The sequence below is a fragment of the Pelmatolapia mariae genome, linkage group LG16_19, assembly GCF_036321145.2.
Source record: "Pelmatolapia mariae isolate MD_Pm_ZW linkage group LG16_19, Pm_UMD_F_2, whole genome shotgun sequence".
Taxonomy (NCBI): domain Eukaryota; kingdom Metazoa; phylum Chordata; class Actinopteri; order Cichliformes; family Cichlidae; genus Pelmatolapia; species Pelmatolapia mariae.
In genome coordinates, this window is record NC_086241.1 from 57,012,627 (window position 1) to 57,038,642 (window position 26,016).

The window sequence follows — 26,016 nt, forward strand, 5'->3', positions numbered from 1 at the left end:
TGCCAAGTTTTTACTTCCTGTCTTTGCTCTTTCCCCTCCCTTTCGTATGTCCACCTGTTCCTTGTTACCCTGTTGCCCCTTATATGTATTTATCCTGCGTGATTTCCCTAAGTCTTTGGACTGAATATCACTGATTTTCTTAGATCCACATCACTGCATGGATACAAACGGCAAGCAAAAGGTGAGAATTTTTTAAAAATGACAGGAAACACTCCTCAGTTCATAATTTTATTAGGAAAATCATTTTGCAGATTTGATTATTATTATCACCTCTCTCTCTCTCTCTCTCTCTCTCTCTCTCTATGTATATATATATATATATATATATATATATATATATATATATATATATATATATATATATATATATATATATATATATATATATATATATGTATATATATTTATATATGTTAGTTTCAGTTATTCAGAGGATGCATCAGCACAGTATATTTTAATAGGAAGACTATTGCTAGAATAAATATCTATACATTATAATTAGTCAAATAAAAATAAAAATTAAAAAATCCCAACGAAAAAAAAGAAGAACCAAAGAAAAATCTTTTACAAAAACAATGAGAGCTTAAAAGAAATAACCCATTTGCAAAACCAAAGCCATAAATGTTGCAGAGGAATTTATTTAAAAAACACAAAGTTGATTCACAGTTTGTGTCCTTGTTCTCATGCTGGCTGGAACACCAATAGGGACCATGCAGGAATGAAGGGCCAGAGCGACTCGTTACCCACAAAGTCTAGGCTAAATTCCTCGCCGTACACTGCTCATTAGGATCTGAGGCGATCAGATGAAATGTAAAGGGGTGAGCCTGAGTGATTGGCAGGAAGAGTGGGAGTTCTTTTCTATTTTGATCCTCCGGTACCGATTTCCTTTAGCTCCTGTGACATGAAGCCCTGCTGGACAGGAGCACAACCTGCCCCTCGCTGGTAACAAAAAGCCTGGTGTGTCAGAAAACCACAGCTTTTCTTGAGTATAAAGGTTCAACTTAGTGCTCTTTCTTTAAGCTTCACGTGGTCTGAGGTTTCCCTTGCAGCCACAGAAGAACAAATCCGAACCCCACTCCCTTTATTGTATGAGACTCCTCAGCAAGATGAACAGAAAGTACCCTGTGACCTCACTGGTGGCAAACAACTCAAGTAAACTTTACCTGGTCCTACACAAAAATCTGTGCCACCAATGTAGTTATCTATGGAGGCCCAAACTATAGCTGTTACTAGGCAATAAGTATATTTGATGTTATAAAATAAGTAATCATACCAACAATATTAAGACTAAATGTGTAATTTAACCATGAAAATATCATCGCACAAGTAACATTTTAATGAAAATACCTGCAGCATTTTTTAATTAAAGAAGAGTGTGGAATTGCAAAAATGATTCTGAATTTAAAATATCCACCAAGTTCCACAATTTCATGGTTCAATTACATCTTTCTGCATCCAGTCGTATGATTATTCATTTTATAACTTATCATTTAGTCACCTTTAACATAGCTGGTCTCCATAGAGTTCCTCCTTTAAAGTAAGTTAGTGCTTCTCTTGCTACAGCATACAAAAAAAAGCCCAACATAAAGCTTTCACATGAAGAAAACTTTAACTGTCCTACTTCTGATTGGAGGTTTTGACTATACAAAGAATGCGCAGGAGGCTGCGTGCTCCTACCACAGCATCTTTTATCTGCACGCTCTCCCTTCGCTTCTCTGAAACCTTTGAACAATATTTACAGCTATCTACAATCAGATGCGAGGAGGGTTGGTTTTCAGTATGTTCAAGTGCAAACGGCAAGCAGAAACATGCAGAATGAATATGAAAACGGCTCACAATTTATGCGGATTTGTGCAGAAGTAATGCTGACAGAAGTGACCGTACAACAGCGGAAAACAGCCAGAGAGCGAATGATGTTTCACTGACAAGGCCTGTGTGAATGTAATATGTGTGTACGTGTGTGTGTGTGTGTGTGTGTGCAACCGAGGGCATGCAGTCATTCTATTTCAGCTCCATGCCTGATTTATATACTAGTGTGTGTGCGTATAGGGGTGTGTGTGTTGTGCAGGATGACTCATGCAGAATGTGTAGGCACTCTCCACGGGAAAGCTGCAAACATCTGACAGACACTTCATGAGATTGTACAACAGCAACAACAACACAAGCACGCACACATACACACCCGTGCAGGCCAGAGTGAATTAACATGAAAAAAAATATATAAATTAAGGTGGATGGATGTGCATGTACATGAATGCACTCCCGGTTAAACACACAGAACAGGGAACATGGTTCATGGATAAATGAGATGAGACGCGCCATGGAGGGACAGGGGCAGAAGTGTCTGTCCTGATTCTTGCGAGCACTTAACTCACACAGTCCACAAACTCAATAGCTCACACACTCCACATGCACACCATCTTCTTTCCAAGGCTCCCACATGAAGGCTCGAACGATTCTTATACAGGCCACAGCTAGTGCAGTTGAACTTCCTATATTCGCTCTATGTCTATTAATAGCACAGCTGCCCCCCCCTCGCTCCAGCCTGTTGTCCATAGTGCTCTCTCACGCTGCCTCATTGTTGTTTTTCCTTCCCTGTTGTATCATATTCCATGCAAGAACATGAACAATGACAGTCTCCTGTTAACGTCAGCAGAACCACAGTTTGCACAAACATGCGCACACAATCTGGCATTTGCGTGAAGCAACCAGACGTGTCAAACTGATATTTATGCAGCATGTGCACCACTGCCGGTGGCTTTGCGTCAGACCAGAAAAGAACTCAGTCTGAAAATCATTGCAGGCGATTTTTAAGGTTCTCTTTTTCAAATTTTAGCTCGTCAAATGGCCACAACCTGTAGATTGCACTCTATCTATATAGAGCAGGTTAAAAATAAATGAATTAATTAAAAAAAGAAAGAAAAGAAAGTGATTAAAATACAACTTATATATCTGTTTTACACATTTTGTTTTTGGAATTTAAACAGATTTTCAAAAAAGAAAATAAGAGAGTACAAGTGAGCATCCCTGGCATCTAACAAGTAAAGGGTATGTTTACAATATAAATGTTTGGGTTTAACAGGACCTCACATTAGTGCAAAGTACAACACAGTAATAACAACAGATTCATTCAGCTTTCAAAATAAACAGAAAAACAAAATTACAGCCTGGAGTGGAACTTTTAGTTACATATTCACATTTTGCTAGTGCTATCTAATTGATAGATCTGAAGAGTGGATGCGTCAAATACAATAGATCATGAGTATCGTTATTAAGCCGTATATTACAGTACATAGCAACACTGAACCTTCTACTGTAACAACATTTCCCAGAAAGACAGTGGGTACAGTATTTCTTTACATGGGTAACATCTTACTTGAAGCTCTTGTGAACATTTCGGTGAACTTCCATCTGCTTATCTACACGTCTGAAATCATTTTATATTGGTTTGTGGGCATGAATGATAAAGGTAGGACATTTTACACGGTGCTTATGAATGATTAATAAGCAAGTCTTCAAGTAAAATGTCACCCTAAAGTGCCCAGTTGTTGATCCTGCTGCACACATAAAGACAGAGAAGGAGACAGACGAGACTAGTTGCTGTGCTTTTTCTCTTTTTTCTTCCTTTTTTCTTGAGAAATGAACACACAGTTAAAAGGGGTTATCATCTGTGTCTTTGGGTTTAACAGTACAGGAGCAGATTATCCGCCACGCTAATTGTTGTCAAAACCGCCTGAGAGATGGAGAAAAGTAGACAAATAATCTGACCCCTCATCGTCGTCCCACAACCTGTGATCCTGTGGGGGTGGTGTGGGGGTTGATGTTACATAACGTTTACGCTCTTTGTGTCCACAGCTAACCGGTCACATCACAATACCCTGTTGTTCAGCAGAACCACAACCTCATTGTGCCAAGAACCAGACAAAATAAAGCGCCATACATCAAGACAGAGAGCTACCTGTGATCATGCTACCTATGCAATCCATGTTCAGGACTGGTGAATGAAAGCTAAGGATGGAAACTGCACACAAATACAATAAAAGAACAAACAAAAAAATAGAATTAGATATGTTGGAAAAAAGTATTGTGCTTTTGGCTGCTCTGTATACACTGTGTACAATTTTAGAGGTCCTACATGAAAAAAAGGGTATATATATATATATATATATATATATATATATATATATATATATATATATATATATATATATATATATATATGCACTTTGGACATACAGCACAACAGAGATAATTATTAATACACATGTAGGCGGAAACATGGCAAATAAAATTGTGTGTGGTGATATAAAGTGCAATGTGAGGGCATTTAGGCTGAGTGAGCCCTGTTCTTCTTCATGTACTCAGTCAACGATGTTACTCAGATTGACTATCAGAGAGCTAAATGTGTGTGTGTTTCTTTTCTTTTTGCATGGATGCATCATGTGCGTGTTGTGTCTGCACATCTCTGTGACCCATTCTGTTTCCTGATGCCTGGAATTACAGGTGATGAGTGTACGGAGATGCATCAGGGTGCATTGGATAATCTGCATGGAGCTTGAAAGATCCACCCTCCCCTTTTTCTCCCCTGTGTGCTTTTTGTTAAAGGAGATGTGTTTAAATGTAACTTTATAAGAGCATCATAAAGAAAACTAGAAAAAAAGGCAAAAAGAGAAACTCTCACATGAAAAGTGCCAAAGCAAACTGACATTCTCAGAACCAAAAGTTCTCTTTCATCTTACCAGCTTGGCAATGATTATCTAAGTGTATTAACCTCGTAGGCAAGGCAGACTCGTATTTCTGTTTCATGTTTTAATGAGAGTCCAGCTTCCTTTCAGCCAGAGTTACTCTACACTTGATGAGAGTTTTAAAAGGATTGCTGCGTCGTATCAATGGCATGCGTGAAGCCCCTGCCGCTGGATGTTTCTCCACATCAGATGAGGACATTTCGAGGGTTCATAGATGACCTTTTACCATAAGGATTTGGGGGATAAACGCAAAGAAGTGTTTTCATATGACAATGGCAATTGAAAATTGAGCTTCAGAGCATCAAACTTGAGTCAATATCATATACTAGTTGGGGCTGAGGATGTGCAGACTGGATGGAATATATCTAAATATCCCATTTATATACATCAAAGTCCTTGGGGTGTGGCTGGGTCATGTGTTTTGCTGCTGTATGCTTCATGCTAGCAGTGTCAAACTTTTGAGTCCTCTGTGTACTAGCATGATAGACACCTCAGTCACTTACAACAGGGTCTCTACCAGATGAGTGAGCTTTGGAACTCGCTTACTTGTACATTACGTTTCTCTACAGTTGATATAATAGAGGGTATGAAAAAGATGAGAAGGGTGAAGTGTGAGCTGAGCAGGGAGGTGCAGAAGTGAGAGAAGATATTTAAGGTTTTGCACTGATCAGAAACCTTCTGTGTTTTTATGGACTTCTGGTCTTCGTGGTCAGTACTTTCATTCAAGTTCTCGAAGAGTGCTCCATCCAGGTTTTTGTGACACTTGGAGGATACAAAGTCCACACCCCTGCCATTTCTGTATTCATCTGTGTCACACACTACTTGTCATCTCAATCCCACTCATCTGTTTCTCTGTTAAGCAGGATGTGCATGGATTTATGCTCCGAACTGAAACGTTTCCTGTATGTAAGTTGTGTTTGTGAGGAGCGTGTCGATGATGAGAACCCCGCTGCCGTCAAAAACCTTGTTGCTCTGGATGATACGTTTGGTGTCTGGCGTCCTCCTTCTTTACTTCTCCGTATTTCATCTCCCTCTCTCTCCTCCACCTCCCTTTCCTTTCCTCTCTTGGATTTTACATCACGCTGCATTTGCCCTTCAGTCTCTCGGCACGGGATTGCTTCCCAGAGCGCTTGCCGTCGATGTTGAGGCTCATGTTCCTCTTCTTGTCCAGGTTGAGTAGCTCTTGAAAGAGCTCGGTTACGTTGTGGTTGGTCTTAGCTGATGTCTCCATGAAGGCGCACTTCCACTGGTTGGCCTGGGCCTCTCCGTCCTTGGTTTCCACCTCTCGCTGGGTCTCATCACTTTTATTTCCCACAAGCATGATTGGGATAGCCTCAACATTGCCCTTTATAGCCAGGACCTGCAAAGGCAAGCAAATGGATTTGTTATTTTCTGGGAATTTTGCCTGTAGTTTTAGCACCCAAAGAGAATACATCATTACAAATGAAAGCGTTTGTGGTTTAGACATCATCAGTGACAAAGTTGAGGAACTAATGCAATACAGATTACCCCAGACAGCATCATTATTTTTGCTCTTTATATTTAGTACAATGTATAAAAAAATCAGCAGCACGTTTCAGTATAAAAGCCCAGTGCGATTAAACAAGCTCAGCCATCCAAAGACACACAAACACTCCTCACCTGTTGGTAAATGGGTTTGAGCTCCTCCAGGGACTGTCTGCTTGTGATCGAGTAGACCAGGATGAAGGCGTGGCCTTTAGAGATGGAAAGGCGCTGCATGGCAGGGAACTGGTGACTGCCTGTTGTGTCTGTGATCTGGAGGGTGCACACGCTCTTGTCACAGCTGATCACCTGGCGATAGGTGTCCTCCACCGTGGGGATGTAGGTGTCCCTGAATGTGCCTTTCACAAAGCGCAGAACCAGGGAGCTCTTCCCCACTCCCCCAGCACCGAACACCACCACACGATAGTCGTTGCTCTGTTCTGGCATTCTGTCCCCTCGGGTTTAAGATAGTCTTACACCTATGAGATTAGGAAAGGGAACATGAGAAGATAAGATTCTAACAGAAAATCTGGAGCTTTTGTTTAATGAATCAGAACAGGAGGAGTATATGCTGGCAGAACTTAACCTCAGGCCAGTGGGTTTTAAAACACTCCATCTTTCGTGGTCTGACTATGAGCCAGAGTACAAATTAGAGAAGATGAGTTTGGTGATGATCCAAGTGTTTCACCTCATGCAGACATTTCCCTAATCAATACCCTTCGCATAGTCACAGTTCCTCGGTTTCAGCCCCAAAAACAATCCTGCATTTTCTAATTAATCAGCAAGCCAACATAGAAGCCTCAAAGAACAAAAGTACATCAAAACACTGCGCATGGCTAACACCGATCACTGTGCTTTCCACTAATATGGATCCAAACAGAGTGAATCAGAGCAACTAAAGCCATCGTAGGGTCTACCTTACAAATTAAGCAGCTTGAGGCAACTGTTGTTGTGATTTGGTGCTGTATAAATACAAGTGAATTGAATTAAAAGTAAAAAGATGAAAACCAGTTGTGTGTGAAGGGTAAACACAGCAATCTATTTGAGAAAATAGATGGACTATTGGATTTGAATTCACCAGTTGGCTAAACACATCACAAAGGCATACTGATTTACGCCAAACCGGCTTCAGTGTTACACCTGTCAGTGTTACATTTGCAGCTTTGCTGCTGCAAGTGGCCAGTGCTTGTTAGGATGGTTTTATGGTATTAAAAATTGGAAAAGAGTCCAGGTTTAGTGTTTGCTTTACAAAATAACACAAGCTCAGGGCTTTAAAGAAAGTGTTGCATTGCATAATTCACAGCAGATTTCATCCTCGGTCATCAAAGTAAAAATGCTAAATCCACACTGTGTGATATCAGATTATATATATCAGGTAATAAAGATAACATGCAAATGAACACAACTAACTGAAAAAGCCCAGTTTGTAGACAGCAGCAGCACAGCGCTGTGAAAGACTCTACAATTAATCACTCCTAACATTACCTGCTGCAGCTCATGCATATGCATCTAAACAATGTCCTCGCACAGAATCTACTGCTATCTTTGTGAGGGCTTGTGCTGTCTGCACATGATTGCACATCGTATCTGTTGCATTATTTATCCGCTTTGGTGCTAAACGTGCTTTAATGTTCCGTAATAAGATATTCTATCAGCTGTGATCATGCTGCTCTCTAAGCTGCAGTCATAATGAAAACGGTAAATCGACATCAATACCATATGGAATAAGTGGATTTCTGTCATGCTTGCACTGCAGGAACCCACTATTGATGGCGGGGTGCCTGTAATTGCTTTGCCGGGTTCTAGATAATATCAGTCCAGGAGTTCGAAATAAATGAGGATTTGGGGAGTGCCTCTTGAATTTTATAGTCTGTCTCTCAGCTGTAAGCATGTGTGACGTATAAGACTGCTTCATATCTTGCTGAGAACACCACCACAGTATGATTTCAGGTGAGCCTGTGGCTACTGTTTTACTCGGGTCTGGAAGAAGCAGAAAATCTTCCCTAATGGCTCTCTTGATACTTCAGAAGGGTGATAAACTTGAAACTGCATTTTTTAGATAGAGGGGTGTATAACTGAAGTTTAACCTCTTGGGACTTCAAGCCTGTCGTATTTCTCTTTCAGACCGTGGCTGCGGTAATGAAAACATGTGCAGTGAGGGTCATGTTAACCTTTACAACTCTTAAGTGCAACATAACTACAAGGCGCTGCTGTAAAATTGCCAGAAACAATAGTCGTCTACAGTGCCTTACTCTTAGCTTTAATGAGGCAGTCAGTGATGAAAAAAAAAAGGTAACACTTTAAAAATTGCCATGTAGCTGTAAAAGCTGCACAGTGATTTTTGCTTAACCTGCTTAATAACAGACACACACATAAGCAGGAATGATGCCTCAACATAGTTTAAAAAGCCAATTTCTAAGTGAATTTATTTTGGCCTTCTTGGATGTAATTCGGCATCTAGAGAGGATTAATAGTTTATTACAGTTAATTCTTGAGACAATGCTGCCGTCTTTAAAGCTGCTACAGTTTATATTTCTCCTACTGGTGGTTAAAATGGCTGTTTATATGAAAGTTGTGATAAACCCACGTAGAATTATCACACAACTCTGCAGTCCATCTCAGATCTGCAAAGCATTTTAGCATCTTCATCTATCTTTTAACTCATTATGTAAAACTGGCATGAGTGTTGCAGTACACTCTGGCTTCCTGCTCTAATCTGTGCAGTATATGGTGGCAGCAGGCACCAAATGGCAGACTGACAATGTTCGCACCTAACTGGTGAACACAGTGGAGCATTTAGCTCCTGGGGGAATCTGATATTTCCCTCTGGAGCTGGTAGAGACCAAAACAAAAACAGTGTAAACATTTGACTTGCATTTGGCTTTGCTTTGTTTCCATTTTGTTTTGCTGCCTCCAAGAGGCCCGAAACAGAAAACACCCCAGAAACAAGCCAACGGTTTAACTCAAACACGTTACATAGAGCTAATCTTACAGTGCGTCAGAAATGGCATTTAAATACAGAACCAAGGAGTCATCTGCAAACTGTGGAATGATAATCAAAGTATACCGTTTGATTAGTGTAGCAGTGTTTCTAGAGCTCAGCAATGTGAAGAGTATAGTGTTATTATTACAGGGAGAAATTATGGTGACTGCTGCTAAAATATGACCCAAGTTACTAGTTTCTGGTAATAAACCAGATCTATTTTTAATGAAATACTGCAGCAAACACCATCACAAAAGTCCACAAAGATCCGCCGTCAGCCACCTATCTAGACAAAGCCACACAGACTGGTATGATGTCTTTGTTTTAAAGCTGATCTATCAGTGCATCTGATACATGCATGCTCTGATACACTCTTGAATATTCTCTTTACTTATCCGCAACTTTAGTCTTTCTTTGAGCTGCTACATAAACTTCCTCTTGCTGATCCGTCACTCCCCAGGTCTCCATGGTGTTTGATCAATAAACTAAAGCCGCTCTGGTTTTAATCGATGGGGCCCTGTCTCTGTGGGCCCCGTCAGTCTGTTGTCCTGCCTCAGTTGGTGTCTGTTTGGTTTCTTTGGATGTGGATTTTAGCTCTGTGACAAAGATCCTGCTCATCAAAACCTCCCCCACTTTTCACCTGAGCTATAATTAGCTCTCTCCCTCCCTCTGTCAGCAACTATAACTGCACACACAGGTGCAACCTCACAGTGGCACACATACTGTACTTCCGCTCCTTCACCATTTGTCCTTGATACCAGGCTTTTGAGATTTATGACACTCTTCCCAAATGCAAGCTGTCTCTCTCCTTTCCCCCGTCCTCTTCTCTGGTTTTATTTGAAATGAGAGGACTGCAGTTCTTTAATGAATTAATGGTATACTATAAATGCATCTGCATCAGTGCAGCCAAACTCCATTAGCAGATAGCATTTGGCACAGACCAAGGAGGCCTCTGCTCTTCTCCGCCAGAAAATAGCTGCAACGCAGCCTTCTCCACTCGTTTATTTCACAGAGCGAGCAAGGAAATGTCACCTTTAACAAAAATATGCACATAATTTCCCTCAAGAGAGCCACTTACGCAGCGGCACAAAGGAAGCGCATTAACCAACATCAAACACAATGCCATTCAACAGATCAAGAGCGTGATTAAATAGACACCCACAAAGCGGTCCCATGGTATCTTGTAGAGAAAGGATTTTAATCAGGCTGTGCATAGTGGAATGCTGAGAATACACCGCTATTTGGCAATGAGTGTTTTACAGGATCAACAGATTATCAGCCTGAAATATTTTGTCTTTTTCTGGCCACAGTGAAACCTACACAAAGTTTCTTAAGCTGTCAGCCTGTCAGTTGCTGTATGAATGTATGTGTGTGTCATGTGTGTCTGTCTCTGTGCAGTGAAGCAGAAGATTCCCTGTTCTCGGTGCACACATCAGCTCAGGTCTTTTCAAAAGTGTGTATGTATGTGTGTGTTTTACCACGGGATGTAATCTGTGCTCTTGGCAAGGCAATTTTTAGACACGGGCGTTTTCATTAGGTTTGAGCAGACAGTAGAGGTTCGATTTATAAATTTTGATTCAGTCTCACACATTCAGGCACGCTGTCGCCACTTCTGCTTCGCCACACTCACACCTGCTAAAACACACACATGGAAAGCCTGCAGAATGTGTTTATCTTAGAGTCTCTGTTGGATTTCATTTACAGCTCTTGAATGTGAAAACTCATCTCCATAAGTTTCCTAAAAAAAGACTGACGAAGCCGCATATTTTTGTCACCTTTACTGTGTGTGTGTGCGTCTGTTGGAGCATGATGATGCACAGACAGGGCATCCATAGAAGTTAAAATATTATGTGTGGTGCTTTGCACAGAATTATAGAATATGCAGTTTTCTCTATTTACTTTCTGGATTATTATCCCCTGATACAGCTACTGTCCTTCCAGTGAATCCAAACACTGATTCTTCTGATTCTGTTGGATGAAAAAAGGCCACTTTAGTTAGATGACGGTGCATTTTTGAAGTTAGGAGACTAGGTTGGAGAATTCTGATATTAGCTGTTGAGAGTTAGGTGAAAATAACAATACCTTTCTCTGGGTAAGCTACAGCCAGCAGCCAGTTTGCTCAGCACAAAGACTGAAAATGAGAGAAGACAGTTAGCCTGACTCCATCCAAGTTTGGAGAGTTATTCGGTCAAGCCAAGAAAAAAGGCTTACGTAGTTTTTGTACAATTTACGCAAACTTAGTAAATTTTGTGACCTCCGGCAAAAGCCAGGCTAGCAGTTTCTCTCTGCTTGTAGGCTTTGTCTTAAATTAACTGCCTCCTGGCTCCAGCTTTATATTCAATGGACACTTATAAGTTTGGCAATAATGTTCCCATCTAGTTCTTGTCAGGAAAGCAAGTAAGTAGTTCCCCGTATGAAAGTATGTGATTATAAAAAACTTTTACTGTCCAAGTGAAAATTTGTTTTAACCCCATAATGCCTGAACCATGAAATAATTGCCAGAAAATTCTGTTTGACACCCCCCCTCCCCCCACACACACACACAAAACAAAACAAAACCAAGTTATTGAACAGTTATTGAACTGTCTGATATATATGAATTTTAATTTGTGTTAATGTCCTTACATCTGGCACTTTGTGTAATTTATTGCTTAAACATTTATTGTGCAATTTATGCATATTTTTCAGGGGGGAAAAAAACATGCTGATGTGTCAAAAAAAAAAAAACTTCACAAAAGCTCATGTATCACATATGATATGGATGGTGATCGATAAAGTTCAGTTTAGACTCACTGTAAATGATTTATGTATGATAAAATGCCTATGGTTATCCTGGAAGCTATGTGTGTGACTACAGGTATCACCCCTGTCAGTCTATACTGTGACTGGGCAGACGGCACCGTTCGTGCATGGAGCGTGTGTGCTACACTGTCCAAGAGATTGAATGCCCTGTGGTCTTGGCTTAGTAGCTAATCATTGAGCTTAACCTCCTCTGTGCTTGTGGCCAGCTCTACATTGACCCAATTCCCAGGACTTAAGTTACCAGCAGTCTCTGTATAAGACTACACGTACCCTGAGGCCCTCTGATATCCCTGGAGCATCTCTTTGATTCAGTGTGAACTGACACTAAAATAGAGCCACGGGAACATCAGCTCAGCCACAAAACTGTAAAGGTCTGCCTGTGTGTAGTTCAAAAAGGACTCATCAGAGCACCCAAATTTCTCACCTTGGCATAAGTTCATCAAGGTGGTGTGCACTGTACAGACCTGCCCTGAGTGAGTAGGAAAGGAAAAAAAAATCCTCAGATGCTTTATTAGTGACCAACATGACTACTTTAACTATCCAAAGTCAGAATATCATTAGAAGAGGTAATTAAAATAACCCCAGATTTCACAGAAACATTTAAAATACAAATAATGAAAAATATTTTTTCAGTAGTTTTAAGAAAACACATATACATTTACAAGGTCTGGATTATTGCACATAGCACTTTTATGGTGATAGCCTCACACATAAGCCAAAGAGCTTTGCATTTTGAGAGATGATAAGCATTCATAAGCTGATACTACTATGACTGATTTGATAATAGTTGTGATTAACATAAACACCCCTCTACCTGCACTTTCTCCTTAATATATCTAAATGTGCACTTTTAAAAGAATTTAAGAGGAAAATGTTTCCCTCTCACGGTGATTCATTCCTGAGCTGTAACCAGCATTTGTCTTAATCATGCTGTTGCTATGCAGCACTTTTACACAGGACAGTGTGTAACATTTCTGTGTAATTAGTCTTTAAGTGTTTACTAGCGCTGAGTATTAGTGTGACCGGGGGAACCCATGGATTGCTCCGTCTGGCCTCTCTGTAAAACCCTGTTAATACATCAGCCTGGCAATCTGGGAGACACACAGGCACCTGGCTAATCGCACTGCAATTCAGCCGAGGAAAAGTAAAGAAACTGAGATTCTGACTCTGTGACAAAACACTTAAGCTCGTTTTCAAAGCTGCCATAATGTGTTATTTTTTTCAAGAAAGACTATTTTTAGACACAGTAAAGGCCCTGACCTGACTGAAGCACTAACTGCAGACCGGTGGAGTGTGCTGCAGAATCCTGCCTGCAGTGACAGATGGTGACAGGGTTGGTCGTTTTGGATTGGCTCCACTGGTTTCTACTGGCAAGATCAACCGAACATAGTTTTTTTCCCCCTTTTCTTTCTCTTTTTTATAAGTAGTTGATCCAGGTTTGATAACAACGCAGATGGTTAAAGGAGGAAACAACACAGGCGTTCCAGTCCAGACTGCTTGTGATGCTGACATGACGCAGTTGGGATTATAAGAAACTGACCTTTAACTTTTCCTCATCTAAAACCTCAAATTGTAGAAAAATATATGTATTTTTAGGAGCGCTGAAGATGGATGGCATTGAAAGGCTGATATGTGAGAAAAAAATTTAATTAAAATATTGGTTATATTCCAGGTTGCAGTGTGCTTAAACGACCATGGCAGCTATTCTGGGCCATGATTAGTTATTCACAAGACTCAGGCAGTTCTGCTTAATGATATGAATAAGTAAGACAATATAAATCTTTTAGCTGAGCTTATGCTTTCAGAAGAGCTAAAATGCTTTAGCATTGATCTTTTCCAATATTAAAGCAGACACTATGCCATATATAGTTCAGAGGTACTCAGCGGGGATGGTGCACTTGACCAGACTTGTGCTGTCAAAGCAACAGGCAGACTATAAATGAGCAGGTGAAGATAAAGCCTCTGCTGCCACGTTTTCTTTCATCATATGGCACTTGCTGATTTCTCAATGAAGCTTCAAATTTTATGTTTTATAGATTTTTTTTCTAGTTTCGTGTAATGACCATTTCATAAAATGGTAAATTTAAGACACCACAGGAGGGTTCAAATGTGATGAAAAAGATGCCTAAAATGATTCATAATTGATCTTTTAATTAGCCGTAAACTGTTCACTGAGCATGCATATGCTTTCTGAAAAACTCAAACTAGTTCAAATTCTCACTGTTTCATTCACTGACAAATGGCAGTCATCCAACACACAGCAACCACACACAGGCTCCAGTCCATGGATGAAACATTACACAATGGTAGTAGAGACATTTTTTTTTTCTAAATAAACTTTCTTTATTCAGATTTCATCAGCTAACAACCTTCCTGTCATCCAGTCGTTTCTGGATCTTTTAGGTTTTTATGGATTTTTTTCTTTTTCACATTAGCTCTATGTTTTTACTGGTCCTTTATCATCATCATCACCACTGAGTATCCACTCCCATACTCATCTCAAGCATCATCACCTTCATAAACTCGCTTTGGTTTTGCTTGTTACCACTGAATCACTTCTTTGTCCTGTTTCAGCAGAGAGACATGTTCTTATGCAACAGAACCGTGGCCATTCAAGAGAGACAGACAGGCAGGCAGACAGGCAGGACACTCCCCCTACATGTCCACTTTTCCTCCAATGCTTTAATGCAGTCTGCATCTCTAACTACTCTCAACCACACACTTTAAAGCTTACTCACAGGATTTACTGCCATACATCTCTGCTCTCCTCTCCATCTCTCTCTCTCTCCCTGTCTCTCTCTCTCTCTCTCTCTCTCTCTCACACACACACAATCATGACTGGCAGTGTTAAACCCATACAGGAAGTTCACATATATGCGTGCGAGCACGCACACACGCGCCGGCGCACGGGGGACCTAAATGATTCACAGCTCCTTTACATTTCACGGTGGATCTCCTTTCCAGTCTTGAAACCCACAACTAAGATCACAGATCCAGGGGGGAGCACAAATGCAGATGGAGGATTAACTGTAGCATTTGCCACAGAAATCGAGCTTTATTCGTCACGCTGGCGTCATTATTAGTGTATGTGCATGAATGTTGACGTGCATTCTCCTCCTCGATTGTAGTCAGGAAGCGGTGGCGGGAGAGGGCTTGCCGTGGTTCCGCAGATTTGTGCGCAACGCCATTACAGACCACCCTACTCTGCGTGGTTCATTCATAAATACCGGAGGATCGCCATCTCGCAGTGCTGCCATCATTTCGCAGTCGCAGCGAGCCCCCTCCTCCCAACTCTCTCCCTCTCACCTCCCTTACTCCTCAAAGCAATATGACAACCCCAATACCTTCATATATTTGCCCTCCCTCTCCATCTCCCTCTCCAGCTTACTGCCAATATGGCTGTACGAAGATACAGGCAGTAGTTTGCAACTGACACGACCGAGGTTAGCGAAGAGCAGAAATGTAACTTGTGATACAACAGCGGCGAGATGGATGCAGAAAGTGAGATTTGCTGTCCCGGGTTGGCCGTGAGCAGCAGGAATCGTGTGCGCATAACAACCAGCCAGCCAGAAGGACCGCGGTTACGCCACTGAATACCAACATCTGATCTCTATGTAAGATGTGGAGGCTGAGGAGCATCTCGATACCTGATCGTGAAGAACGGCTCCGCTTCTGGCTCGTCCTTGGTTCGGAAGGATGAAAGACAAACGCCGAAAGCGTCTTAGAGCATTTTACTCGTTTCATGTAGAGCTCATGTCGTCCGATTCCCAACACCACCACAGCAGACTCTCTCTCTCCCCCCCTCTCTCTCTCTTTCTTTCTCTGTCAGTCTCTCCCTCTCTCTTTCTCGCACATAGGACGTGGGAGGTGCTATGCTCTCTCCCTTTTCTATCTACACTTGATTTTCTTTCGGTTCATACACTTCCTAGTGGTTGGATGCCAGCAAAATAAGTTATTTTAAAACGTCTTCCTCTTAAAAAATATTCTGTGAAGGCTGGATGTGTGGGAATTTGATTAAATGTAATCAACCACCTGCCCCCCAAAATGGAAAGAAATTGCACTGAAATATAAGAATAAAGAATATATCACTGCATAGAGATACATATGGATCAATGCATATAATATATTTTTAATAGCTGGAGGCAGAATCATTGGTGACCACTAAGCAACAAATCATATTTAAGTTAATGGGTGAAATGCAATTTATGGTCCAAAATATAAACCAACAAGGGGCCCATTTCTTTCAAAACGTCTCAGCCACAGACAAATATATTGTAGCCTTCAGACATCCCCAGGGCCATGGCAGACTTGTGGCATTTCCTGTTGACTTGGGGCCGCATAAATGAAAAGCTGCAGACTGCTGAAGTCCTGAGATGGAAATTGCAAGATGAAAAATGTCAGACTCGTTGGATTTATTAGGCCAGGGTTTTCATTTAATATTCGGCTGGCATCGCAACCAACATAAGCTATGCCAGTATAAATGCAAAGATTACATCCAAATCAGTCCTGTATCACTTAGAGCAAAGGTATGTGAAGCTGGCATATTAAGTCGGTGATGTTAAAGAGCTATCTGTAATGGAATCAAATATATTTAAAGTGACACGGAAAGATTTTAATGAAAAAGAAAATCCCGTGCTCGATGCTGTTTCAGCACCACGGACAGAGACCCCTTTGTGTTTCAGCACCGTGGAGAGCGCCGGGAACGTATGAATGCAGTAGACTGGTGTGTATAATACAAAGCTAACCAGAGCGTGGAGAATGGAAAAATGAATGACGTGATGACAAACACGCGTCGATATAACAGTAAGTCTAAATAAATCATCAGCCCATGTCAATATCCGCTTGACAGTGTCAGGTAACATCACAGCTAAGTGTGAATAAGCATCGACTTCACGGTAATATAGGTCCAAGGCCAAGTCAGACCAAGCCTTGTTTTGAGCTGTGGTGTCTGTACGTGACGGTCTCGCTGTATGACTCACCAACTCCATCTGCAAGGTCTTGTCTTTGTCCCCCTCTGACGGTAAGAAGCGGAACTACAGATGCTTTAGGAGAGCGGGGAGCAATTCCATACGTGCGTGGTTCTTTCAAGCAGCATCGATTGAGGAGAGGAGATAATGAGGAAAACACCAGGGAGGAGGAGGTGGTTTAAACAGAAGACAAGACCAAACCAAAAAACTAAAACAAGACTTCAAAACAATCAGACCTGCCTACAAGTGTGTGAAGATGTTGACATTTATGGCACATTTTCATTAGTACTTTCTACCTGTATGCAGCAATGCAAACAGGAGTAAGTTAGTATAGCAGTAAGCGAAAGCTTTAACCTTCTAGTGGAGCTACGTGACAAATAATTCACATTTATGAAGCTTTTTGTGAAAACACAAAGGTGGTTGAGAAAGATTCGTGACTGTACAACACATGCTTTGTCTCCTTCCGTTTAGCTCTTCTTCCACTGTTCTAAGCCATTACAGCCCTCACACTCAATAAAAAGCCTTTTCTCAAACCACACAGCAACAAAGTGCAATAACTGGTGTCTGGGTCCCATTTCTGTTAAATCAATAACCCATCGGCTGAGGGACTACACAACAACAAAACGCCCAGCAGGCACATCTTCACAGGAGCCATTTCCAGATGGGTTCCTTCCTTTCTCCCTGAGGTGGAGTGTGGCCACCGCACTGGCTCCATCCACCATTTCCAAAGAATTATATCCAGCGCACAATCACAAAGGAACTCCCATTCAGAGCTCCTCAAGCATGAATAAAGAGGAAAACACAAATTAATGCGTGGGTGGTTGGGCTATCTGAAAGCTGGTAAATGTACTACAGGGGACAGGTCAAAAGATCAAGTAATAAAGAGACTGTGACAGTGGTATTTTCCCTGCAACAAACCCCAAAATAAAAACATTAAATAACATTTCCTGTGACCTCTGGTCTGAAATTACACTATAAGTTATTATACACAAATGAGAAACTGGTAAACATGTTTAAATCTTAGGTAGGTATACGCCAGTTTTAAAATTACTGCAGATAAAATTCTATATTAAAAAAAATATATATATACTGCTGTAAAGACCAAAATCCTCACAGGTTACAGATCCAGTGGCACAATTTCCACGATTCCCTACCTCTGCTAAAAAATAAATAAAAAATAAAAATCGCTGTTGCGTGAATGTTGCAATCCAGAACAAATAAAATCCCATTTGGCACTATGTGAAGTGATTGGAAAAGGGATTCTCAAAGAAACAGATAGTAAAGACAGACGCAGCAGCACCAGGGGTCCAGTTTTATTGCTTCATCATTATAGGGTGATAAATTAAGACATCAAAAAACATAGAAGTCAAGTTAAAGACTGAGAACCTTCATAACAAGCTTTAAATTCTGCTTTGCACAGACAAAAATAAAGCTTGTAAAAGCAAGAAGACACCAATGACCCAAGCGCTCCAGTTTTGATTGTCAATTTTAAAAAACAAAGAGAAAAAAAGAACACATCTTAGGGTAACCTGCTTTTATAACTATACTGTTATTCAGCCTTGGTTTTCTGTCACTAGTGGCTCAGTTAGACAACACTGCTGACATGCCCACTACTCAGAGTACTTGCAGGTATAAAATTGTATTTTTCTTTTTTGTTAACATATTTTGTCACACTAAAACAAACAAACAAAAAGAAAAGCTCACAAAACAGGTCACAGTTTCACCAATTGCCTTAGCAGTACCAACAGGAGTAAACTGATGTAGAAGTAAAAACGGCTTTATTTATTTTAGAAGTGTGACGCTTCCATGATGTGAAGAGAGGATGGAAACCAGTCACCAGAGTGTCATAGAAGAAGGAGGAGGGCAATCCAAAAGTGAAATCACATATATTTCCTGTCACTCAGCTTTCCCATGTTTCTTACTGGTCCTTTTCGTGGTTGAGGGCCCGGTTAACAGCTGATGAAAAATACGGGGAAGGACAAAACAGAACAGAAAAAAACATAATATTTTATAGAAAATACATGAAAAATATAAGACTGCTGTATATAAGGATATGTTTTGACAGTGTGAAACTGTGTGGTCATGCACAAGTTTGTCTGGTGTATTAATGTGTTGCTGCGATACATGCAGAGTATAAACGTGGCTGTACTTGCATGTACACTGTGAAGGGCTCACCCTCCTTTGTGACGGTCTCGGTTATGTTCTTAGCCTTGGCACTCAGATCGCTGACCATACTCTCCATGGTGGCCTGGTGTTTCAGAAAAAATGGTCGGATCACGCGCTTGTACAGGATTTCGGAGCCATTCCACGTTACTGGAGCCATACACCATATGAGGAACAAACACTGAAAAGAGTAAAATTTCAGTTATAATAAAAGGGAGAGCTATACATTTTATACTGATAGATGGTACAAGCATGCAGTTCTTGGCTGATAATGAAAATGAAGGGTTAGCTGCAGTCTTAGAAGTTCAATCAATAAATGTATACTGGGATTATGGTTTTCAATATAAGCATAGTGTTTAAATGATGGTGAGCCAAAATCGTCATAACAATAAGACCACAGTGTTTCATCAGTATGGTGGCTTTTTGTTTCCATTATGTCATATTATTATTGTTATTAATTTTTTTAATATGTGAAAAACATTTCTGCAGAGTGCATTCTTTATTTAGCAGTTACACAAAATGTCCACAAGAGGGTGGTGTTGGCAAGCGCCACTGTAAAAGAAAAGCCATCTGCCCTTATGTAATTCAAGACAGTATGACTATCTATGGCATGACAGTGTGAGCAGACTTGGGCCAGTGTCACCTGCATACAGTGATAATGTACAAAATAACCACAAAAACCATATTAAAATGTCAGCCTACCTTGCCAGCATAGTAAAAGGGGAACCAGAAGAGGAAGATGTCAGAGAAGAACTCAACAACGCTGAAGAGTCCGTAAACAACCCAGTAGGTGAGCCACTGTGTGTCATCCTCCTTAATATTGCTCTCGATGGCCTTAATACTGAATGGAGAGGAGAACAAGAGACTGATGAGGTCACGACATTCATGGTACATTAACATTAAAAGTCTAAACTCTAAACCTGATATGATGTTATTATGCGAATGTGACAATTAGCAGCACTGTACAACAAGAAATTCATGAAAGGAGAAGGTCAATGTATTCTGCAAAGCTACATGAACTATAGGGGGAAAAAAACCCCAAAACTTGTAGAGACACTGTCTCAAGTTGCCCTTTCGTAAACACAGAGCTGGAGATGAATTCACTACTGGAAGTAGCTTCATTAACACCAGAATGCTGCCAGAAGCAGAAGGTACACATGATGACCACTTGAAAACCACAAATTCAACTATTATCTGTGCTTCTCTCCCATCAGTGCACATCACTGCACATCACTTTGTATTAGAGAGCTGATAAAGACTGCTCCAGTCTCCATCAGACATTTACGTTCTTACATGTAGCTCTGTTAGTTTCTACAAAAATTCGTGGCTGTAGTACAGGTGGTCTCATGGGGACATGCATGATGTGATTTGGTGAGCTGAAAGTTGGTCAACAGTAAGAATATCAGAATTTATGCCAATATGTACACTGAATGAGTTACTGTCCACTGTAATCATCCCACACCAAAATTCTTCTATGTAAAAATAAATTCTTTAGCAAAGTTAGTCAAACTTATTTTCCAATGTAGCCTTTTTTAGTAAAGCTTTTTCTTTTCCCGCATTATTGTCTTATTGAGCTTCAGTTACACAAAGAAACAATCCTGTAGAAAAGAAAATCAGAAAAAACAAATTTTACAGCCAGTAAGAAGTAAAGAAATGACACTGCCCCATACATGCTTCAACATAGACACAGGCATGCAAGCAATGCATGTTTACACTAATTTAATCTAACCTGCCTTTCATAATAACACTGAAAGAATAGGAAATGGTCAGCAATCTCTAAAAGTCTGTTAAATACAAGAGGCAAAATAGACTTTTGTCATGTTCATTTTCATGTAACAGCAGGTAAAACACTAGTCTTATCAAGGATATTTAATGATTAACAATGCAGCATTCCACTAAAACACATCAGTAACACAGATATGAACTGGTATTATCAGACTGACTACCTTGAAAAACCCACAATTAGTATTAGTAATAGCAGTCTTGGGTTGGGTTGACATTGAACTTTGGATTCTAAAAGAAGTGTTCATATATTAGAGTGGACATTTTTTTGAACAGATGTCATACATACGAGAAATATGCTGGATAGACAAATCCAATCAGGTTGCAGAGTAGTGAGGCTCCATATCCAAACAGAAGATATATCGCAACAAAACTCAGGAAACCTGCAGAGAGAGAAACACGAGAGGCGGCAGTGAGCTGAGAGCAGACGGCGCGACAGGGAGGGGAGTGTGAGGTTATCCAGTTACTTTACAAACACTTCTAATGTCAAGCTACATTACTGTGTGTCTCACAGCAGGATATGAGAAAAACACAGTACCAGGATCAGGAGGAGCACTGAACACACACCAAACACTGATATTAATGCAGCCAAAACAAGAGTTGATTTGTTTTAAAATACATTTCAAAGCTCATTAAGCCACAGGAAAGTATAAACTTCAAGCCTACACACCTCAGGCATGATCGACTCCACAAACACCACAGGTTTTATGCAACTTAAAATAATATGTTTATGATAGTGTGTAGTATGTGAAACTATAATTCAATCAGTATCTTAAAAACATGACTTCCCAATTTAGTGTGTATACTTTGTGTCTAAGGAAACAGACTGACTTTGAGTGGAAATGACTCAAGTTCCTTATTTATTGACTGGCACGAAATTACTCTCTGCCATGCTAAAAAGTAAACTGAGTATTTCTGGGAATGCATCGTCATAAATTTCATCATCGTGACTCAGATTTTTGAAACAGTTTTCTGTCATTTTATAACCTAATAACTGCCAAATTAATACAATGATGAAAATGGTATATGGATAATATAATATGGTCTAGAACACAGCATTAAGGTATGATATAGCCATGAATAAAGATAATAAACATGTAACTGAAAAACCAGAAATACTACAGAACTGCCAACTGGTAACTTTGAATTCGATTAACAAACAGCAGATACACACTACAGTTTAGCATGCAAAGGTTTACCTACCAATTTCTGTCACATACTCGAGATTTTCCCAATAATATTTCTTCAGCTTTTTCAACACTGAGTTTTAATTAACATCTTATCAAAATTTCGTAGGAACTCTATTCATGTAAACCTGAAAAAACAGGTTTAAACTTCTAAGTGGCCAAGTGGGGTCACCTCTCATCCCTGCAACATATTTATATGTGCACTTGCAATATTTTTAATCATAAAAATATTTGCTACCACAAAATTGTCAAGAAAACAAACGAGGAATATTGGGACACAGCTTGTAGCCCAGTTACTGCTTACTAAATACATTAATAATACTATATCCCTGCTACTGATCTCTGCGGAGATGAACGGGTGGTAGCTTTCAGAGGCAGGTGGAGTTTCAAGCAATGCAGAGTTGATTAACACACAGAGAGTCAGTATAAAATGTAACTAAGGTGACTCCGTCGCGAGTTGATGTAAAACAGAACAAAAATAAACATTGTGTAATCTCCAAGGTACTGTAGATGTTAGTACTTCAATATACTATTAAAATTTATGCAAAACTCAACTGTTCATTTAAATTCAGCTAATATAAAAGGTCATACATTATCAAAAGCACTAAAAGCATATGATCCTGTTGTAACCATTGCCTGCTCTTTACATCTCATTTGTTTGTCACAGCTCATATACAAATATCTGTGCTGATCCCAGCCTATCCAGCTCACGCTCTCTCTCTCTCTCCCTCCCTAATGAAGACCAAACTGGAAGAACCGGTTGACAGCGAAGACCCCAGGCTAGGTTACAGACAATGGCCAGTGTAAATAAACACACCAGCTGCACCACAAAGCACTAAAAGCATATGGTAATTTTCAAACCAATGTGCCAGCAATAAAGAAAATGCTTTTTTCCCCACTAGATTTTGACAGCTTACATAGAGTCATTACTTCATAACCCTGAAATGTAATAGTTAAGAAACTGGATAAATAATGAAACCACAACTGCTTGATTTTTATTATAGCAGTAAATAATAGGACAAAGAAACTCATGGAGTTTCTCTTGGTGTGTGATCTTGTGATGAATGACTCAAAAGTATTTTTTACATAATTTTTGAAGGTCAGCTAAAAATCCAGTTTGACTTAATTTCAAATGATGACAAAGACCCATTGTTATGAGTACAGTGGGTGAGGGGTGGAGGTTGGCTTTAAAAACATGAAGTTTATGCACAACTACTAACACCCAGTCAACTGGCTGCACACAGCTGACTTGAGGCATCTCTACTCCAGTCAGCACATTAGTATTCACACTTCAGAGTGTTGCAGGAGTCAGCATGAACTTGAGATGTCTCTCAGCTAAACAGCAGACAGTTGCAACGCTTGGTTCTTGAACTAGCTCAGATCAAATTGAAGTCCAGTACAACATTATAGTGAGCCATCAGAAAAGAATTTATTGTACTCAAATGTTTTTCAGTGTACAACACATTTTTACCCCAAAATGTGGACGTAATATCAAGTAAGCATTATAATGGCACTTACAAATTGGCCAGATGTTAAGCAGATATTTCTGCAAACAGGACAGGGCATGGTATAATTTAGCTGCTCTGTGTGGTTCTACTAATTAATTATAGGGTAGAGACAGGTAGAAGTGTTTACATACAGTCCAGAGTATTTGTTTTGCAATTCAGTCTGCTGGAGGGTCTGGGAAAAAAAAACAACAGAAACACTGACTGACAGCAACTGTATGTGCAAGTGGTTGTTTTATCAATCTTTTGAGAGCAATTGTGTAACTCGAATTATTCTAAAGTACTTGAGATAGACAGTATTCAACATCAACTTGAGTACAAAATCGCCTATATATATATATATATATATATATATATATGAAAATATAAGCCCATATAACAACAGCAGCCATGCCCAAATTTATATGTTCGGCTTGTTTAACAAAATGGTTCTAAGGCTTACTGCCACATGTTTAACGGTTAACCACTTCCAGTAAAACCAAAAAAAGGCTACAAAAAAACCAATGCTTGTGCTTAATATGTCATTCGATTGCATCGTTTGGCTTTTCTATGATACACTTGTGTATAGATTTGAAATGTTGTGTGTAATTTTATTTTTACATTAATGAAAAAGTATGACATGTTTTGTTTTGTGTATACACATATATAAAAGCCATAGTTCTTTTGAAGGATCCTTCCCAAAATATGTAGTATTTGTTACATAAAAATAAATCTGCTGGTGAAATATTGGTGATAGAGCTTTTTAAACCTTTAATTATCAACATTAGTCACCAAATGTACTTTTTAAAAGTCATCTTTACATTTTTACTTATGTCAGAGTACTGTTTGTTAGAACTTCTTATCTTTGCCTGTACTCAGGTTTTAGTGTGTAGTATTCAAACAACGCACTTCACATACAGTACTAAAGATTCTCATCCTTTGCGACCTTGAAATTGGTTATCCTGAAGGCATGCCATTGTTCTGCCATGAACAGACAATTGTTTTTGATCAATTGAGAGTAAAGACAGTGAGTTTGAATGTAGGTCACCCTGGTGTTTCCTGTAGCTGAGTGGCATCCTAAGCACAACCTTGCCTGAGGTGTCTGACATTTATTGACTTTAACTGTGCAAACTGACTACAAAGTAGCGTCAAAACAAAACTCCCAACAGCTAAGGAGTATGAGGCGTCGTTCGCAATAAAGGAGTGGATCTGTTTGCAGCTGTATAACCAGTCATCCTAGAATCTCCCTCCATTTCTGACCCTGGATATTTCAGGACATGATAAAAATACCCCTGAGATCAGCTGGTGGTGGATCTCGAATATTAGAAGCAGTTCATTCAGCAGCAACGCTTCGAAATAGATTTGTGTGTGTACATATAGGTGTGTGTGTTTGTACTTTTAAACCAGGTCAAACGCAGTAGTGAAGCATTAGGGCCTGAGCTGGATGAACTTTGGTATTCTTGCATGAGAGAGAAATAAAATGAGCCAGCTAACAGAGAGAGGGAGGATATGAAACATCTACTACTCACGAACACTGCAACCACAACTGTGTGCCAGTTTCCGTTTGAGTGACAGCTTATCAGCTAAAAAGCTAACGTTGGCATACTTGTTTAACACGAAGGTTGTGCCAAGTATTGGAGGAGAGGGGTAACTCCTAAGCAAAAGTTAATAAACACCTCCAGTGTTTTAAAGTACATTTCTGTAGCTAGCTGTTTATTCTCGTGAGCTGTTAACATACCCAAAGCGATATACTCTCTCTTCACTCCCGTTTTTTGCTCCAGTGTTGCCAACTGATCAGTCACAAAGTTCTTCTCATGGAGCAGAGTCACGAAGCGCTCCTTAAAGTGACTCATTTTCGGGCCTTCCCGAGCCTGCGACCGAAACAAAACCGTACAGAAGACAAAACAAATGTTACATGACCCCAAATTCGAGCAGTTTATAAGAAAACGGCCGGTTGACTTACTAACCTTTGTTTGATAACTTGCCCGAAAACTTGCCGCTGTGAGAGTGTCCGATGACTCCACCGGGCTGTGGCGGCAGAGGGGAGGAGCCTGGATGTGTCTGACCAATCACAAAGCTCGTCTGACAAAAGCTGGCCGCTACAGTTGATGAAATAAACGGTTTGTGCTGCCCACGTTCTGGTGCTGCAGGGCAGCAGCAGAAGAAGCTCAGTCATTTGGAGGTCCAGGAAACATTGCTAGTCTATTGGGCCGCTATCATCCTTAAAATGCTTTAATTTCCCCACACATCCACTTCTGCAGTTACACCGGATGAATTTAATATTTGACTTACAAGGCTTGACTGTTTACTAAGTTTTATCAGTGTATATCCATGCACACTAATAAACGTGCTAATTCTCGATCGTGGCGGCCTATGACTTTAACTGTTGTTTGGGCAGTA

At 40.1% G+C, this 26,016-nt stretch overlaps 2 protein-coding genes across 3 annotated transcripts; both read right to left on the reverse strand.

Annotated features, from left to right (window-relative positions):
- Positions 1-624: 624 nt before the first annotated feature.
- Positions 625-15,848, reverse strand: diras1b (DIRAS family, GTP-binding RAS-like 1b). Its single transcript, XM_063497423.1, has 3 exons — positions 15,681-15,848; positions 6,387-6,727; positions 625-6,105 (listed from the first exon to the last, which is right to left on the reverse strand). Exons 2-3 carry the CDS (start codon positions 6,693-6,695, stop codon positions 5,818-5,820), a joined length of 597 nt encoding a protein of 198 aa, XP_063353493.1. The 5' UTR covers positions 6,696-6,727; positions 15,681-15,848; the 3' UTR covers positions 625-5,817.
- A 2,913-nt stretch (positions 15,849-18,761) lies between these two features.
- Positions 18,762-25,657, reverse strand: zgc:101744 (Receptor expression-enhancing protein 6-like). Of its 2 annotated transcripts, none has more exons than XM_063498937.1 (6): positions 25,584-25,657; positions 25,355-25,487; positions 21,235-21,328; positions 19,866-20,004; positions 19,176-19,344; positions 18,762-18,956 (listed from the first exon to the last, which is right to left on the reverse strand). In XM_063498937.1, exons 2-6 carry the CDS (start codon positions 25,467-25,469, stop codon positions 18,919-18,921), a joined length of 555 nt encoding a protein of 184 aa, XP_063355007.1. In that variant the 5' UTR covers positions 25,470-25,487; positions 25,584-25,657; the 3' UTR covers positions 18,762-18,918. The 2 variants fall into 2 exon arrangements, with proteins under 2 accessions (XP_063355007.1, XP_063355008.1); XM_063498938.1 differs by having other exon boundaries at positions 19,154-19,344.
- Between the last annotated feature and the right edge of the window lie 359 nt (positions 25,658-26,016).

Bases quoted from the DNA above. Each gene is read 5' to 3' on its own strand.
- zgc:101744 (XM_063498937.1), bottom strand. From the start codon at position 25,469: ATGAGTCACTTTAAGGAGCGCTTCGTGACTCTGCTCCATGAGAAGAAC. The intron at 21,329-25,354 runs GTATGTTAACAG...CTCTCTCTGCAG, and splicing joins GAGAGAGTATATCGCTTTGG to GTTTCCTGAGTTTTGTTGCG. The intron at 19,345-19,865 runs GTAGGCTGACAT...TACTCTTTTCAG, and splicing joins CCTTTTACTATGCTGGCAAG to TGTTTGTTCCTCATATGGTG.
- diras1b (XM_063497423.1), bottom strand. From the start codon at position 6,695: ATGCCAGAACAGAGCAACGACTATCGTGTGGTGGTGTTCGGTGCTGGG. The intron at 6,106-6,386 runs GTGAGGAGTGTT...TTGCCTTTGCAG, and splicing joins TCAAACCCATTTACCAACAG to GTCCTGGCTATAAAGGGCAA.